Raw genomic sequence first — 17,162 nt, 5'->3', positions numbered from 1 at the left:
CTCGAGCCACCGGCCCAGGTGAAGGAGGTCAGTAGGAGGTCATGCAGATACCTAGAGGCACCAGGGAACGGAGAATTCAATTGTCGGTCCACCGTCGGTCCACCGTCGGTCCGCAGCGTGACAACCGGTGACATGACGACGACAAGAGCTTCTAAAAAGGCAATCAATTGTCAAATCGGGGGATGTAAGTTTTACCGTGGTGTATGAAAGAGTTATGAAAGTAACACAGATAACAGACGCACCGCGCGTTTAAGATCGCAGATCTGAATCATAATGCTTAACTCGTCCGCTCACGATGTCGAAATCATGCATATTCAAAGTTATCTGAATAGCTATATCTAGGAAACATAAGTAAGGTGGTGAGTCTGCTGATAGACGTGTTCATTGCTCACGTAATATTAGATTATGATCGCAGGCACTTCTGGCTTGATACTCTACGTACCATGCCTCTGAGAAAAGGAGAGCAGCATGCTGCGATTGATACATATAGAGCGCCTCCGAAGTTCTTTTGTGTCAAGGGAAGTATGTCTGTGTTCGTTCATCCAACGAGAGGCGTATACCAGTGGGTCTATGACTGGAATCGAATCCATGAGGTCTGTAGGAAATGAGTCGAGTCGACATATTTGTACACTTGCCGAAGTATGCGACATATAGTCAGAAATCAATTGAGACGGGTCAGAGCAGCTTGGAACATTACGAACTCGTGGATTAAATAAATAATGTATGCTTGATGCCTCCAGAGTATCCGCAGCCAGAAATCGTCGATCTATTGTGGTGAGTCTGAAGAGTGCAAAAACGAATCCACTTTGAAATTGAAACCAGGCCAAAACGTAGTGATGTCGACATAAGAGATCAATGGAAAATATCTGTTCAGGGTAAAAAGCGATATCTGATGGCTGGGAATTCTGAATTCTGAGTTGATCTCTGAAACCATGAAGGATACTCGATACACACGTGTAACCAATGCATTCAAATGACGATGTGAGACTCACCTTCAATGGACAAAAAAGCGAAAGGCATTCGAATTCACTACAGTAACGTTAGACAAATGGATAAGTTGATGTCCAAAACAGTATCAACGCCGGCATGTGCACTATCATCAAGGGCGGTCACCGACAACGGAGAACATGCCACGGAGACGAGAGCTGTGCACCAAGAGATGCCGATGAATCTTGAACAAACGAGCTTCATACAATCACTATAGATTGGTATGGTCCGAGGTCGCATTCGTCGAGAGTATTGTATTCATCAAAATGTAGACATCTGATCAAGCATATTTTAGCGTGGCGCAGGATCGCAGCTGTCAGGCCTGACATGTTGGGATTCTGGCCTTGGGGCGGAGTAGGTTGCAACGAATTCCCATTGATCGCCCACTGCCTCGTGTACGCCGTCAAAGAACTGGGAGATATGGATTCTGCACGAATTAGTCACTTGATCCTATAAAGATCATCAGCAGGCACAGTGACGATCAAAAGAACAGACCATGGAATGCTCGAAAATACTCAGTCTACTAATTGATGCCAGTGAGCAGGACGGTCACGCACGAGCCACTCCTTGGCTTGCGCCGAACCCCTTTCGGAGGTATGTGTATCACCCGATATGCACTCCCAAGAAGCGTAGATGTAAGGTCGGTCAAGCCCCTGTCGAATTTTCTGCGGTCAATAAGTGTCAAATGAAAGGCTTGTGCACGGCGCACGCAATAATGCATTCGATGAGCGAGGTTCATCCACCGAAACGCAGAAAGTAACCCCAACTACGTGTTTGAAAGAAGTAAACTGGTATAGAGCGCAAGTGAATGTCACTAGATCCTATGTCCGGAAACATTGTCACTCTCGTCAAATGCCGTAGGACGGAAACCTTTTTCAGTACGGCATGCAGCATAAATGACAGAACAATTCACCCACCAGCGACAGCGAGGTACAGCGTTCGATAGTTGATTGAAGAGGCACATCACATTAACGACACTTTGTTTAGAAATAGGCAGAAGGGTTTAGGATATCAAGCAGCGTTGTTGATAGGCCTATGGTACTAATCAATTTCAGAGTTGGGTACTCGCCGTGACGAAGTGGATTACAGGACCAAAGAAAGTGGGGAACAGATGATGGAGGGAAAGCGTTCAGACGTTCCGTAAGGGTCTACCATTTTGATCAAGACATGAAGCGACCACAAGGTCCTAGAATACATATTCCCTGGCGCGGGAGTGGAGACTGAGAACTATCAGCGATCGTCACATCGCAGAATTCAGATAGTAACATGAAAACTCACCTATACATTATGAATACAATCTGATGCTAAGACTCCGTCTCTATGCCCTCTGGGATGCTGCCATCCGGTGCTAGACTTGGATCCATGAAGCTATGGTTGCACTTCGTACACACGAAAAAGAGGATCATTCGAGTTTCCTTCCGCTTCGACTGGTCCTGGTAAAAGACGGCGCTGTCACGATATATAAGCAGCACTCCATTGCGCAGGAGCCACGGGACTCACTCTTCGTGGTTACATTTGGGACAAGGAATGTTCGAGTGCGGCTATATGGAGAGTGAGTGTGCAAAATTTCGGCGGACGAAGGGACACGCACAAGAGTTGGATCAACACCAAGGTCTGTCGTCACACCTACTTGCTCTCTGATGGCAGCATGTCCATAAATGCGAAGAACCAGATTTTTACAATGCTCACTTTGTCACTGTCAAAAGGTCGTTCCTGTATACACAGCTGTTGTCTCCAATCTCAGAGTACGCGCATATCCGGCACGCGTATACCATTGCGCGACGTTGCTGGTCAGCTTTGGGGTAGAGAAGGTTATTGCATTCAGAGCAGAAATGAAGCGACGCCTGGAGAATCATATACAAGCATGAGAATCTATATGTAGAAACCGGTGTATTTCGAGCAGAATAACGCACCATATTTTAGTCAGGGGAATACAAGTTTCTCAGCGTCGAAGCCAATTCCAAGAGAGAGGTGGCACGTAATGCTGCTCTGTCAGAGGTCGGAGTTTGACGGAGTGCGAAACCCTCGGCTTAGCGTGCCACAGAACAATTCGAAAAATCCACCACCTCAACTGGGAAATCTGACCGTGAACTTATAGACTCGATTCTACAGTCAAGTTCGCTTCTGTAACTACATATCATGACCCAAATATGAGTCCACGAGGTGCCGTGAGAAGGGACATGCATCTGAGCGTTTCCCCAACTGTTAGGGCGTTACTTCCACTTCGACGAACTTACATCCACAGTGCATTGTCATTGTTGGCCCTCATCTTGATTGCCTGACTCGAAGGTGTTATGGCTCAAATGGCAGGTGAGCTGATCTTTGATCGCTGTCCAACTGTATATTCAACATGAATCAGACGATATACCTCCTACGCGTCATGAGAAGTATTACATGGAAGATGCACTTTCAATCTTCCTAGTAAGCCCTAAATCTGCTACAGCCTATACTATCAACAACGAGGGCCTTGTGGATCAGGTTTCTGGTCGCCTATACAAAGTACACCGATATCTACTATCACAGTCGGTCGCCTTTCGCGACATGTTCACATGTCCTCCTGGTCCCAATGCTATGGTGCAAGGCGAAACAGATGCCGACCCAATCACTCTACAAGGAGTGACCCAGGAGGAGTTCGAGGCTCTTCTCGATGTATTCTACGATAGGTATAACGCTCGTCTGTGATTTCCGACCATCGAACTGATGACATCTGGCATATCAAAAATTGGTACTAGTAATCATGACGGGTATTCCAAAATCACTCTCCAGCAATGGATGCACATCTTGTCTATTGCTTCAGTCTTCCAATTCGATAACATCAGAGAGCGTGCCATCAGGGAGATCACGAAACACGAACCTAATCTAGACGCTATGCAGGAGATAGAATTAGCACTGAAACACGAAGTGCGCCAATGGGCTCTAGAAGGACTCGCCAAGCTCTTATTGCGGCCTGAAGTCCTGGACGAGGATGAGGCTTCGCGCCTGCCTTTGGGTATGGTAGTGAAACTTTGGAAGGCACGAGAGGAGTACGTGACAGACAAGCTGAGCAGGTCACCGCATGTTCGTTTAAGTCATCGAGCCTATGTTTTAAAACATTTCGATGGCTATTCTTTTCCATGATAGTTTTTTTGGGCACAATGCTTCATCTTGATTGTATAGAAATCTATCCAGAATACCGACCTCGACAAGTACAAATATCACTATGATTATGGTCAGGCCATCCTATTGGCGAGCCTTTCATGATTAAAATGTATGGTAGTAAATAGCAGAGACTAGTGTCGTCTATACAGCAGCGCTGAATGCGAAAATATAAGCTGATGTATTGACGCAGAAATGTGAGACAGACTTCAGAACTTGAACCCCCCAGCTAGCCCCATGACATTGTACGGATCGATAGTCCTCTTGATCCCCCGTAGCCTGTTCACGTTGCTTCCGTACAGCAACTCCAAAGGCGTATCAAAAGGTGCGTAGTTGGGATAAAGCGGTGCATCTGCGACTTTCTGACCGTCTGCAATAGCCGCGATCTTCAACTGCTTTTGACTTTGTACAACCGCGTCATGCATAATGTCGTCAGCCTGCGGATCATTCCACGCAAAGTACAAATCGATAGGCTCGCTGAAGGCGGACCGGTTGGGAGGATAGGCAGATGCTGCGCCGTGGGAGAAATACGTGGGAAGGAAGATCTCCACGACATGCATGATGAGGGATGCAGAGTGAGGCGTCAGAGTTTGTCCCCAGAACTGTTGGAAAGAATTGTAGTGAGATCCTAGTATGATATGCATATGTATACAACGCACAGATGTTTCGTTCACTATAGCATTTAGGACTGCAGGTGAGAAGGCTGCCACTGGCGCATCGCCGAGGGATATGCTGGACATTTTTCAAGACCATGCAGGCTAATATCAGTGTAGTATGGACGTACCGACTTCCGCCAAAATTGTTAAGAATACCAGAAACAAAAGGAAAGAAGGCCGTCGAAGATGCATTCACAGTGCTTCCAGGGATTGAGAGCAGTGCGTCAAACAAGCCCGGAGGTGGCGTCGGCGCATCATAGAAAATTACAGCAGTCGCTGACAGCTAGAGGGAGGCTTCGTCATGCTAAGGTCTAGAACAAGTGACATGGAGTACCCACTACTCCTGATGCATAGCTATACTCGACGTTCAGCGCTACCTTCGGATCTGTGTTGTTCGCCGCAAAATTGGCGACGGCGGTGTTCAAAACGCCCAGCCCTTGTTCTGGAACAACAACATTGGCTGCCTATAAAACACTCTGTGTAAGCGCCAGATAATGGGTACGTGAAAAACAGGCGCACCCAGATCTCGCCTTGCGGAAATGTTTTGAATGTGAATTTGGTCACAATACCCTGAGGTCCAAAGTGGTCAATGATGAGGGAAAACCGGGGTTTCCTGGTAGCTCACAAAATTATTGAATCCACCCTACGTGTAAAAGAGGTTAGTTGCACCACAGTCGATTTGAGAACCAATGCTTACCTTCAATCCGAAGAAAAGGTCCTTGTTATCGGCTGTTACCGTAGTAATAGTCCCATTCGGCAGCACTAGCTCGAAGGCTTGCACAGTATCTATTGCCAGCCCATGCTGACTGGACGTGTAGGAAAGTCCTAGAGCGTGCATGAGATCAAAAGCAGTGGATATAGTGAGGAGAAACCCCACCTCCTCCCAGTGTAAACCCAGCGACACCAACAGCTGGAACCCTTCCACCAACAACTGTAACATTGAATGGCGCCAACTGCTCATACACATCGTGCCAAATCATGCCTGGGCCTATCTCTGCAGTTTGTTCGTTTTTGTTCAAAGTCACGTTTGAGAATCGAGTCATGGCGATTTGGACGCCAGTTGTAGACGAAAACCCTAGATTGAAGGAATGACCACCCCCCTTGACCTGATTGATGTAAGTCAGCTTCATTTGACCCACAAGCGCAATTCAAGAACATACTGCAAATGGTGTTCGAGTGGAACCCAGAATTTTGAGCTGGTGGCAAGCAGTTAATGTAGAAGGTGCTAGGGAGAAACGTTACACGTACGATTGTCGAAACGTCTTGAACACTTCCGGGCTCAACAGAGCAAGTTGCCTGTTGAGTACTCGATTCAACCCAATGCTTGATGTCTGCGCTGTATTGGGATGCTCCTAGGAAAAAGGTCAACATCCAGGATGGCAGACATGGATGATTGCAACCTTTACCTGGGTAAAAGACCTCCGACAGCGGCGATATTGCCTTTGCAATCGCTTGACAGGTTGAGTTGGCCCCATGGTTGGATTGACCGCTCACTAATCCACTGAGAGCGGCCAGAAGATGAATAGAGACAAAGCGTCGATGAAGCAGCATGGTGAATCTGAGGGTGGTATCAAAGCTGCCTCACATTCGTATCGAGGGTATCGCATTTATACCTGGTTGACGCTGAAACAAAGTGAGGTATGTCTAGGAACCAACATAGCCAAACGCGGTCTGTCCAAGGGGAAATATATAAAAGGGAGGTTTCCTGTATGAGTTCAGAGCGCTGCAACGATGTTCGGTATCGGTTCGGAGGCTCCATGGAGAAGTATAGGTGATGGCAATTAAACAGAGAGTATAGGACCAAGGTGCCTGAAAGGCACTACAAGACCGATTAGGCCGCAAAGCCGTGCCTTCATTCAGTGTAAGCATTTTGTGAGTGATATTATTGGAGACATCAGGAAATATCACGAGTAAGCCACCGTGCTGAAAAGTAAAAGGACATGGGCGCTCTGTCAAGTCAGGCAGGGCCATCAGGGTAGATGCGCGTCGAGATTGTCTAGATTATGTCTATGTATTTTAGATCAATACAATATAGACATCTCTCGCCCTCGTCAGGAGAGCGGCGCTTACGAGACGATCACGAAGGCTGCGCGAGACACTGTCGTTGCTGTTGTCACGACCTGTTGGGAGTTGTATGAATAAACAGCGCTCTTATCGTGTATAAAGACACAGCTTTCAGCATTGTGAGAGATATGTGTCGTTTGGATGCGATTGAAGGGAGGAATCGCGAGTGGTCAACCAACCCTCTCGTTTGGGGGGTGCCATGGAGTAATTGCGGCAAAGCATGATGAGGGCGGGGTATGCAGGGGTGTCGGAGTGTATGGCTTTCTAGGGGAACACACATACCCAGAACCCTTCAGCTTCAGCTTCAGCACCTATCCTTCCTTGTCAAGCAGCCTGAAAGAGACGAGCGAGAGGGGATCAGGCAGTGGCGGAGGCGCTCTAACATCCTTCTCTCGGCTCCGACAGTTAGATTCGGATATTCGGAGGCTACGTCGGAGGTTGAAAGGAGGACAGCGTTCCTGCCTGTGGAAGACTACTCCGATAGGCGGTGACACGGCCCGTCGAACGCGCCGAATGTATACACCTCTCAACTTACAGAGCTCGGGCCTCCACAACACGCAATCCGCTCTCATTCGTTGTCTCACGTAGCGCTCCGGGCCTCAAGCTGAAGCCCCCATATTCAAGTGACACCGGTGGTGAATATTAGCTCTGGCAGCGGGGTCGTTGCGCCGTTGCCTAGTCTCCGCGATTGACCTTACAGGGAAGATAGTTGTTCTGTAGCGTTTTTGGAATATGGGCTACGTGAGCTGCTGTACCCCTCCATGGCCCATGGATTATTCTGTGCGTACTTGACACAGTTCATCTGACTTGACTCGTATTCTGATATCAGCCCAATATAATGAAACCTCAAGATTGAGAAGGATCGGAGTTACATCAGTCTGGCATGTATCACGGCGGTGTCAAACCTCCTGGTCCTGGCTCGTTATACGCAATCCTGATTGCCGCTGGACAAAACCTACACTGAAATCACTACCACTCAACATTAAAACATCCACGACCAGCACGCCATCGAGTCTTTTGCAAATTACGCATATAATCAGAATGGGGGAAATCACTCTATGTACGCAGAAGCGATGCAAGGAGAACCTTTCAGCAGGCATATAAACGCAACATTGTAAGAGACAGGCCTTAAAACTTGAATCCTCCGGCCAACCCCATGACATTGTCCGGATCGATCGCCCTCTTGATCCCCTGTAGCCTGTCCACGTTGCTTCCATACAGCAGCTTCAAAGGTGTATCATGAGGCGCGTAGTTGGGGTAAAGCGGCGTGTCTACAATGTTTTGACCGTCTGCGATAGCCGCGGCCTTCAGCTCATTTGTACTTTGTCCAACTGCATCGTGCATGATGTTGTCAGCCTGCGGATCATTCCATGCGAAGTACAAGTTGATAGGCTCGCTGAAGGCGGAACGGTTAGGAGGATAGGCGGATGCTGCGCCGTGTGAGAAGTACGATGGGAGGAAGACCTCCACAATATGCATGATCAAAGAGCCGGAATGAGGAGTAAGAGCCTGGCCCCAAAACTGGTCGAGATGTGAGAGATGTCCCATGTGGTACGCACATATAAGAACGAAGACTCACAGATGTTTCGTTCACTATAGCGCTCAGGAGTGTAGGCGAGTAGGCTTCCACCGGTGCATCACCGAAATCTATGCTAGAGAAATTATCAGACCATGTTGTTTCCAGTTAGATGAGAGTATACATACCGACTTCCACCGAAGGAGGGAACGACACCGGAGATAAATGACAGGAAGTCCGTCGTGGACACATTGACGAAACTTCCAGGGACAGAAAGCAATTCATCGAATATACCTGCGGGTTGTGTGGGCGCGTCATAGAATATTGTGGCAGTTGCTGATAGCTGAAACAGCCTGTGTCACGTCATGTCTTGCGACAATCACGCCAAGAGGCACTTACCACGCCTGCTGCATATGTGTACTGAACGTTGAGCGCCACCTTTGGGTCCGTGCAGTCAGCTGCAAGTTCGGCAACGGCGGTATTCAAGGCATCCAGCCCTTGTTCTGGAACCACCACACTGCCTACCTGCAGGACACTTCAATACGAGGACCAGAGAATAGGTACTTGAAGAACCGTGCGCACCCAAATCTTGCCTTGCGGGAATGTTCTGAATGTGAATTTGGTCACAATTCCCTGAAATGTACATCGATTGATGATAAGCTTCAGTAGATCTAACCTAATAAACTCACAAAATTATTGAATCCGCCCTTGGCAGCAAGGTGATTAGGAGCACAGAGCTCAGGTCAAAAAAGACAAAATACCTTCAATCCGAAGAAAAGGTCTTCGTTATCGGCTGTTACTGTGGTGACAGTTCCATTCGGCAGTACTAGCTCGAAGGCTTGCACAGTATCAATCGCTAGTCCGTATTGACTAGACTTAAAGGAAAGTCCTAGAGCAATGCTTGTGAGATTGGGAATAGCGCATATAAAGATAGAAGAACTCACCCCCTCCAAGTGTAAAACCAGCAACACCAACGGTTGGAACCCTTCCACCGACAACTGTGACGTTGAATGGCGCGAGGCGCTCATATACCTCTTGCCAGATCAATCCTGGGCCGATTTCTGCTGTTTGCTTATCTTCATCATAGGTCAAGTTCGAGAAGCGAGTCATGGCGATTTGGACACCAGTTGTAGAGGAGAAACCCAGATTGAAGGCATGGCCACCTCCTTTGACCTGATTGATGTCAGTCGGCGTCATTTGAGCGAAACACGCATCAAAAGAACATACTGCAAATGGTGTTCGGGTATCGCCCAGAATTTCCAGCTGCAATTGAAGCGTCAGTATTGAACCTTTAGGGAAAGAAACCCACTTACAATTGTCGAAACGTCCTGAACGCTTCCAGGCTCAACAGAGCATGCCGCCTCTTGTGTGCTGGACTCCACCCAGTGCTTGATGTCTGCGGTGTATTGAGATGTCCCTAATTCCTAGTTGGAGGTGATTGGCAGACATTCCCATAATATAAACCTCACCTGGATAGTAGACGTCGGATTGAAGGGAGACTGCCTTTGCGATTGCCTCGCAAGTCGAGTTTGCCGTAGCATCGGCCCGGCTTCTCCCTAATCCGCTGAGGACCGCCAGAAGGTACAAAGAGAACGTGCGTGGTTGAAGTAGCATGTTGAATTTTGATAGTCAATGATGTCAGAGAAGACTGTGAGCTACATCCTAATGATATCGAGGGCACTATATTTATACCTCGTCCGTGGAGAAATTAAGCGGCCGACGAAACAGCTTGAAATGCGCCTTCCGTCATCCAACACGCGAAATATGCTAAATTCAGTCAAGCTGCATCTAGTCCAGGTGAAGGAAACAAAGGTCCTCGTCAGAGGAAGCTACTCATACCGCCGCCAGGCTCTGCACCGAGTCTAATTCGGTTTAGAGGCCTGAAGGGGAAAGTGATTATAGTGAGCGCAGGCCGAGATGCCTGTCAAATACTGGATAACTGACGTGTCCTGGCAGCCCCACTCCAAGCGAGTAAAATTTTGTGAGTGACATCGCCGAAAACGTGATACGGAAGTTCTCAGATTTGCTGGAAGGCTTGCGCGTCAAACGGCAGACTACATGGTGTGACAGTATCCTGGGATGACAACAAGGCCATCACGGCGACATGGTGGGTTCGCGTCGAGTTAGCCGACACCTGAACGCGTATCAGCATAGCAAAAGGACAGGCAAAGAGGTGCTCAGCAATGACGCGACGTGATCAGCCATCCCTGATAGGTTTTTTCACGCTTAAGTTCTGAATGTTTATAAAAGTAAGCCACAGGAACATCTCGGTCAGGATCCGCGCGGTCCCGATGGGATTCAAATCTATTTAGCCACATGGTCTTTGACCCTGAAGTTTCAACCCTGAAGTTTTGACGTCTTCCCCTTTCTTACCTGTGAACACAGGTGGACACCCGAAGGGATTCACATGCGGCATTGAAGTCAGACGAAGTCGGCGCATGAGCAACTTACCTTCGCTTTCACATCTTACTGTATTTGTCCACCGGAAGTTACCCCCAGGTCAGTGTACATCTAGGAACAATTCAATGTGACGATAAGATTGCGACGATAGCGATGCTTCTTCTTGCAAACGACCGCACGATCATGCTAAAGGTACTACTTGGCGCGACGCATGACCTTGTACTCCACTGCTAGACAACAGAGCGAGACAGAGGTAAAAACACAATAGTAACCGAAGAACCACGGACTCACTAGAGCCGTTGAACCGGAGAGGTGTATGAAACCCATCGATAATGACAGGCAGCATACGCAGTACACGACGCCTTGAATTGCGCAAAAATCGTGCTCATTGTGGTAATGCACATGCTTCGATGTATGGGAGGGCGAGTCAGACGGGTTGAGTACTTATTATCATCAATAACAATAATATCCTAGATCACGGGAACGCGAAAGAAACCAGAGCAAAGAACACACTTATTCATGGTCTTGTAAATCAGAACTTGAATCCGCCCGCAAGACCCATGATATTCTCCGGGTCGAACGTCTGCTTGATCGACTTCAGGCGGTCCACATTGCCTCCGTAGATGTTCTCCAGCGGCGTGTCGTATAGCGCGTAATTGCCATAGATCGACGCATCGGCGATGTCCTGGCCATCTGCGATGGCTGCAGCAGTGATTGTCTTCGTGGACTGCACTATAGCGTCATACATGGTCGAGTCGAAAATCTCGAGACCCCACGCAAAATAGATGTTGAGTGGAAGGAGACCGCGTGTGCGATCGGGTGGGTACGCGGATCCGCTGCCGTGGCTGAAGAGGCCAGCATCGAAAGGTTCAACATCATATGAGATGAAACTTGCAGAAGCCTCGAGTGAGAGCTTTTGACCCCAGAACTATACAGAAACAATGAGAAACTTTGTGAGCTGAGTAGTTTGATTTGAAACTGACCTTGGTCTCATTCACGATCACATCCAGCAAGCGAGGTGTATATTCGAGGATAGATACGCTGCTGAACAGAGTTCTAGCATCGCGCCAAATGTTTCAGTTTTGCAAATGGTTGACTATAGGTTGGGAGTACTCACCGTGTGTTAGCGGTCGCGTTACTGGGCGAAGAGGTGACCAGCGATAAGAATGAGCGCGTGGAGATGTCCTTTGTGAAGTGAGGGACAGCCATCAGCTGGTCAAAGATACCATCGGGATACGTCGGGCCATCGTAGAAGCACAGCAAAGAGACGCCAGGCTGATAAATGTGCCGTGAGTTTAATTAGTGCTAACTATTGCCATCTGACGGTGTAAGACACACGCACTGCCCCGAGCACAAAGTTATATGCGCTGATAATAGCTGCCTTCGGATCACTGACATTGGCAGAGAAGTTGGCAACAGCGGCGTTCACTTGAGCCAAGTGCTCTTGTGTGATGGTGACCAGACCTCCCTTCAAAAAGATACTTCAGCTCACCAAACGGAAGAGACGCGAAGTCGAATGTGCCCTACCCAAACTTGTGTTTGAGGGAAAGTCTTCAACGTGAACTTCGTCACAATACCCTGACGAAGAGGGTCGAGTTCGGATCTGCAAGCATTCATCTGTCAAACTAACTCACGTAGTTGTTGAAGCCGCCCTGTCAGAAGTGACTAGTATCAATAAAGAAGCACAAAATTCGATCGGAAGCGAGCTAACCTTCAACGCAAAGAAGAGGTCTTCGTCCTCAGAGGCCACAGTGGTAACCGTCCCATTCGGAAGAACCAACTCAAAAGCTTCGAGGGTATCAATCGTCAGGCCATGCTGGCTCGTCTTCCACGAATAACCTGTGACGCCACACAGATGAAGTGTGACGCGTTCTATAGTTAGCATGGCCGCACTGGCAGCTATTGCACCCGAAATGACTGCTGGTACAGTACCTCCACCCAAGGTGAAACCTGCAACGCCCACGCCGGTGACACGGCCTCCAACGACATTGACGTTATATGGTGCGAGAGCTGAGTAAACATCATCCCAGATAATTCCGGTGCCGATGTCGGCGGTCTGGGTATCAGCGTGATAGGTGACGTTGTTGAAGCGTGTCATGGCAATTTGCACGCCGCTCGTAGACGAAAATCCAGGGTTTGAGCTGTGGCCTCCGCCCTTCACCTAATCCTACGAGTCGAATCATTTGAGATAAGCAGGAGGTGGAAACGCATACCGCAAATGAGGTGCTGGTAGACCCGAGAATTTGTAGCTAGGAGAAAGACCATCGGTAACCAGGCTGACTTAACAGTGCGCGCACTGTAACGCACAATCTTCCCAACATCCTCAATGCTACCTGGTTCTACGGAGCATGTCGAATCTTGTGAGCTTGTAGAAGCCCAATGGGCGTTGTCTCGAATATAATTAATAGAGACTAGGTACGCCGATTAGTTGCAATCCAACCCAGAAAAACAACAGCATATACTTACGCGGATAGTAGACGTCCGAGGCAGAAGAAATGGCGGCAGCAATCGACTGGCAGGTGCTCGTCGCGGCCGCGCGGGGTTGGTGCGCAGACACACCGAGCGCGGCGATGGACAAGAGGGTACCAGCGAAGGACGTTCTGCGAACCATGAGGACTTGAGGAAGAAAAACTTTATGCCATAGCGCGTCTACTTATATTTGTTTCCGGGTCCAACAGGAACGACCCCCGCGTCAGACGAAGGGGAAGAAGAGAGGCCGCGGAGATGGCCTGATGACCATTCGCAGCCACTCGCAGACTGACTCCACACGCTAGCACGTAACACGAGGCTGGAGAACTCAGACCATGATCGTTATGAAATTTCGGGGAATCAATTGTGAAGTCCACTCAGCACTGCAACCTAATTAGAATCAGGCGACGTTCGGCGATTTTAACGGCAAGAACCTTGGCAATAATTGCAGGTCTGCCTCGGTCAGTTCATCTTGGTATGCGAGGCACCATGGGAACAAGATGACGAAGGGACAGAATGGAAGATATACCGAGGGAATCATTCTGGATAGAGCACCTTGTGGGCTGTGGAAGACCTCTGTAACGACCGTGCAACCCAGGCGGGCGTCTTGCGCAAGCAAGAGCACTAATGAGAAACAGTAAAATCTACCAGGTGAGCGTGCTCGAGGGTTCAATAGCTCACACGCTTGGGCCTGCTTCTCAGCAGTTTAAGCGACTGGACCTGAATTGATATGTTGCATCACCGATAAATATTCATGTTCGAAACTCACAGTCAAATGATCACAAAAGCGGCAAGGCAGGACGGCGGATGGTGCTGTCGCCGGGGCCATGTATCACAAAACCAATCTTGCGGTAGTGGATGGAGGTATACTGCGAGCTGACCAGATGTGAAGACTTCTCAAGACTCAAGACCAAAGTCACGGATATACCCAAGTCAACGATGAAGATCAACGGACAATGTTGAAACATTCAGGACGTTCGTATTGTCACAAACCGCATTTTATAGCGAGGATGTCAACACCAGGCCAAGAGGAGATGGGATGTCTCGTGCTGGACGATCATGTCGTAAAGAACAGGACTGAGCGTCGGAACAGCGTGGCAAACGGAGGCAAACAGGCCGAGGCCTCCTTACTAAGCGCACGGCGTTCACCGAAAGAGGCCATAACCTTACTTTTCCGCACTGTACAGCTCAACCCGGTAAGTGCCGGGTGGCTTGCAGCCGCGCCACAGCGTTCTAGCTGGGCGAACCGTCGCATACAAGCTAAGAATCCTGTATCCCCGCCATTCTCCTCACCCTCAAGATGGTCAAGAGTATGTCCATTCGCACTTTGGACCTCCCGTAATTGATGCTGATTTTCCGTTGTAGTCTACAAGCCCGGAAAAGTGACTATAATTGGCATTTGAAAACGAACACTGTCTGATGCACGCCACAGGTTGCTATCCTCCTTCAAGGCCGCCAGGCGGGCAAGAAGGTTGTCGTCATCAAGCAGCTCGATGACGGTACAAAGGAACGCCCATACCCCCACGCAATAATTGCAGGCATCGAGCGCTACCCACGGAAAGTGACGAAGCGCATGGGTGCGAAGAAGTTGGCGAAACGGAGCAAGGTCAAGCCTTTCATCAAGGTACGTTTTAGCCGCATTTCTTGCTCTGCACTACGAAATTCAGTCCAACCTGCACATAGGTCGTTAACTACTCGCATCTCTTCCCCACACGTTACGCTGTCGAGTTAGAGGGTTTGAAGGGTGTCGTTGGTTCCGAGACCTTCAAGGAGCCCTCACAGCGAGAAGACGCGAAGAAGCAGGTGAAGAAGCTTTTGGAGGACCGGTACACGAGCGGAAAGAACAAGTGGTTCTTCCAGCCTCTCCGCGTACGTCTCTACGATCCTGTCTCTTCCTGGGCACTGTACTAACGAAACACTCTGCCAGTTCTGATCGCTTTGTTCACTTATGTTTTGTTCGGTATTTTCAAAACCCACATGTATTCTACATGTCGTCCCATCATGCATGCTCCTGCACACCTGCCACCTACATGACCACTTTTTTGTCACTTCGTTGGGATTCAGCATAATCATCATTACATCTGCTGGACCAGATATAGCAAACACAAAACAATAGTAAGCCTGAATTTATGTCACGATTGATTTCAATCTTCGTTCTACATCTGCAGCTGCGGGGATGCTTTCTAATGCACCTCGCTTCTCAACGCACATTCCGGCAGCCTGGGTGCCCACCATATGAACCACGTCGAGTGCAACCAGAGGAAGTTACTCACCTGTGTGGATCTTGTCAAAATATTGATGACATCGCTATCCGACAGGGCGGTCGCATCAGCCCTCGCTGCCTCCAGTTGCATCAACCCTGCAACCAGGTATCCTGTGAAACAATCGCCAGCTCCCGTCGTGTCACGTACATCACCATGTAGTGTTACTGCAGGGATGTAAATCGGCTGGGACAAAGAGGGTAAGAAGGCTAAGACGCCGGCTGCACCGAGTGTGCAGATTACGTTCGTCGTCGTGGAGAAAAATGGGTGGGCCGCGAGTTTCCTCACGACCGTGTATGCGGACACGAGGGAGGCGTGGCTTGGCCATCCCGCAGGGACTGGAAAGGATGCATCTGACGCGGGCGTATCGGGTGGGAAGGCGGCGAGGAGGCTTTCGGCCTCGCCTTCATTGACGAGGAGCCAAGACAGGCGTGTCCAGGGAAAGGAGCGGATCTGATTGTCGTCTGGCATCGGGGAGGGATTGAAGATCGTCGTTATGCCCTGCGCGCGCGCAGCGGTGAGGTAGGCAAGTGTGCTGGGCCATGGGATCTCATTCTGGAGTAGTAGATGCGTGGTGGAAGCGAGCGTGACGGCGCTTGGAGGGCCTTGGAGGGCATAGTTGGCTCCTTTGTGGAGGACTGGTGTAGTTGAGAGCAACGTAGTCGATTAACGGGCCAACATCATGCGTACCAGAGGAAATATTGAGAGGCTCACTAATACAGTTTTCGCCGGTAGGCGTGAGTTGGATCACTGCGCGCCCAGTAGGTTCCTGGAACCAGTTATCGTCAGCCAGAATGAATGAGAATACGCATTCAGCATCCTCGAATCCCCCGGGAAAGGTGTCTACCAGGGGCGGGACATACCTGAACGACAGACACATTCGTGACATCAACACCCATGGCCTCGAGGTCCCGCATGACCCATATGCCGTCCTCACCCACAGCACCGACTAAGCTCACAGTGCCGCCTGCTCGCGCGACCGCGGCGGCCTGATTGGCGCCTTTGCCCCCTGCGCGTCGCTCAAACTGCGTTGACGAGATCGTCTCTCCGGGCCGCACGACATCCTCGACTGTGTGAAGTTTTCGAACCGAAATGAAACAAATTGCGAGAAACAAGCCAAGACGAGGGCATCATGCAAGTTTCGGTGGATCAGTTCAGTTTGTTTCATCATAATAAGAGATTGCCGCCGGGCAGCGGCAAATGCGAACTTGCCGTGGAAGAACTCGTCGACGTCTGAAGCGATCGAGCGGGAGATATGATGTATGGTCGATTTATGGTATTTGTGCGCTAGTTAGCGGTGTCTCGGCCGTTTTTGTGAATTTGGAAAAAGGGCCTGACTGATGGATCCGCGGACTAGACAGTGGCTGACGGGGGCTATAGACATAATACACAGTCGTGATATTGAGAAATCGGAGGAAGATCGGGCTTGGAAGGGAACGAGCAGGTCGCGCGATGGGATGAGGAGGGAAATTCAGATTTTTGCGGAATTTCGAGGGCATTCGAGCGCCACTGACGCGCCGCGCGGCAGCGTGCGGCCACTGCCGTTGGATCTTCGACGCGCTTGTCTTGTGTGCAAGCCTTGTACGAACACTTCATTTATTGTCTTTGGAAGTTTGTATTCTACGCTCAACACATTCGTTGCTCCGCTTTGACTGCGGAAGATAGGCTCTGGGG

At 49.4% G+C, this 17,162-nt stretch overlaps 7 protein-coding genes across 7 annotated transcripts; 2 read left to right on the top strand and 5 right to left on the bottom strand.

Annotated features, from left to right (window-relative positions):
• Positions 1–2,291: 2,291 nt before the first annotated feature.
• Positions 2,292–2,843, bottom strand: HETIRDRAFT_52235 (uncharacterized protein; the record flags this gene model as incomplete). Its single annotated transcript, XM_009552194.1, has 4 exons — positions 2,292–2,436; positions 2,488–2,528; positions 2,579–2,624; positions 2,677–2,843. The coding sequence occupies 4 exons, from the start codon at positions 2,841–2,843 to the stop codon at positions 2,292–2,294; spliced, it is 399 nt and encodes a 132-aa protein (XP_009550489.1).
• Positions 2,844–3,342: 499 nt separating this feature from the next.
• Positions 3,343–4,301, top strand: HETIRDRAFT_480130 (uncharacterized protein). Its single transcript, XM_009552679.1, has 3 exons — positions 3,343–3,408; positions 3,466–3,650; positions 3,720–4,301. Exons 1-3 carry the CDS (start codon positions 3,382–3,384, stop codon positions 4,102–4,104), a joined length of 597 nt encoding a protein of 198 aa, XP_009550974.1. The 5' UTR covers positions 3,343–3,381; the 3' UTR covers positions 4,105–4,301.
• On the bottom strand, positions 4,115–6,329 carry HETIRDRAFT_480129 (uncharacterized protein; the record flags this gene model as incomplete). Its single annotated transcript, XM_009552678.1, has 12 exons — positions 4,115–4,279; positions 4,331–4,724; positions 4,782–4,854; positions 4,907–5,061; positions 5,117–5,242; positions 5,298–5,348; positions 5,404–5,421; positions 5,476–5,603; positions 5,656–5,884; positions 5,939–5,974; positions 6,027–6,130; positions 6,185–6,329. The coding sequence occupies 11 exons, from the start codon at positions 6,327–6,329 to the stop codon at positions 4,332–4,334; spliced, it is 1,458 nt and encodes a 485-aa protein (XP_009550973.1). The 3' UTR covers positions 4,115–4,279; position 4,331.
• A 1,641-nt stretch (positions 6,330–7,970) lies between these two features.
• HETIRDRAFT_173886 (uncharacterized protein) lies at positions 7,971–9,972 on the bottom strand (the record flags this gene model as incomplete). Its single annotated transcript, XM_009552677.1, has 11 exons — positions 7,971–8,363; positions 8,422–8,494; positions 8,547–8,701; positions 8,758–8,883; positions 8,941–8,991; positions 9,048–9,065; positions 9,120–9,247; positions 9,303–9,531; positions 9,586–9,621; positions 9,672–9,775; positions 9,828–9,972. The coding sequence occupies 11 exons, from the start codon at positions 9,970–9,972 to the stop codon at positions 7,971–7,973; spliced, it is 1,458 nt and encodes a 485-aa protein (XP_009550972.1).
• Positions 9,973–11,290: 1,318 nt separating this feature from the next.
• Positions 11,291–13,369, bottom strand: HETIRDRAFT_173887 (uncharacterized protein; the record flags this gene model as incomplete). The annotated part of the gene is made up of 10 exons (XM_009552676.1): positions 11,291–11,686; positions 11,742–11,814; positions 11,876–12,033; positions 12,101–12,226; positions 12,286–12,336; positions 12,393–12,410; positions 12,470–12,919; positions 12,972–13,007; positions 13,066–13,169; positions 13,225–13,369. 10 exons carry the CDS (start codon positions 13,367–13,369, stop codon positions 11,291–11,293), a joined length of 1,557 nt encoding a protein of 518 aa, XP_009550971.1.
• A 1,158-nt stretch (positions 13,370–14,527) lies between these two features.
• On the top strand, positions 14,528–15,160 carry HETIRDRAFT_173888 (uncharacterized protein; the record flags this gene model as incomplete). Its single annotated transcript, XM_009552675.1, has 5 exons — positions 14,528–14,537; positions 14,593–14,609; positions 14,660–14,851; positions 14,911–15,096; positions 15,155–15,160. The coding sequence occupies 5 exons, from the start codon at positions 14,528–14,530 to the stop codon at positions 15,158–15,160; spliced, it is 411 nt and encodes a 136-aa protein (XP_009550970.1).
• A 194-nt stretch (positions 15,161–15,354) lies between these two features.
• On the bottom strand, positions 15,355–16,872 carry HETIRDRAFT_436313 (uncharacterized protein; the record flags this gene model as incomplete). Its single annotated transcript, XM_009552674.1, has 6 exons — positions 15,355–15,447; positions 15,501–16,126; positions 16,203–16,257; positions 16,352–16,557; positions 16,701–16,775; positions 16,827–16,872. 6 exons carry the CDS (start codon positions 16,870–16,872, stop codon positions 15,355–15,357), a joined length of 1,101 nt encoding a protein of 366 aa, XP_009550969.1.
• Positions 16,873–17,162: the final 290 nt, after the last annotated feature.

Source organism: Heterobasidion irregulare (assembly GCF_000320585.1).
Source record: "Heterobasidion irregulare TC 32-1 unplaced genomic scaffold scaffold_10, whole genome shotgun sequence".
NCBI classification, from domain to species: domain Eukaryota; kingdom Fungi; phylum Basidiomycota; class Agaricomycetes; order Russulales; family Bondarzewiaceae; genus Heterobasidion; species Heterobasidion irregulare.
The sequence above is the reverse complement of the archived record's forward strand: the minus strand, read 5'-3'. Positions and strand labels throughout refer to the sequence as shown.

Bases quoted from the DNA above. Each gene is read 5' to 3' on its own strand.
- HETIRDRAFT_480130 (XM_009552679.1), top strand. From the start codon at position 3,382: ATGGAAGATGCACTTTCAATCTTCCTA. The intron at 3,409-3,465 runs GTAAGCCCTAAA...CTTGTGGATCAG, and splicing joins ATGCACTTTCAATCTTCCTA to GTTTCTGGTCGCCTATACAA. The intron at 3,651-3,719 runs GTATAACGCTCG...AATTGGTACTAG, and splicing joins CTCGATGTATTCTACGATAG to TAATCATGACGGGTATTCCA.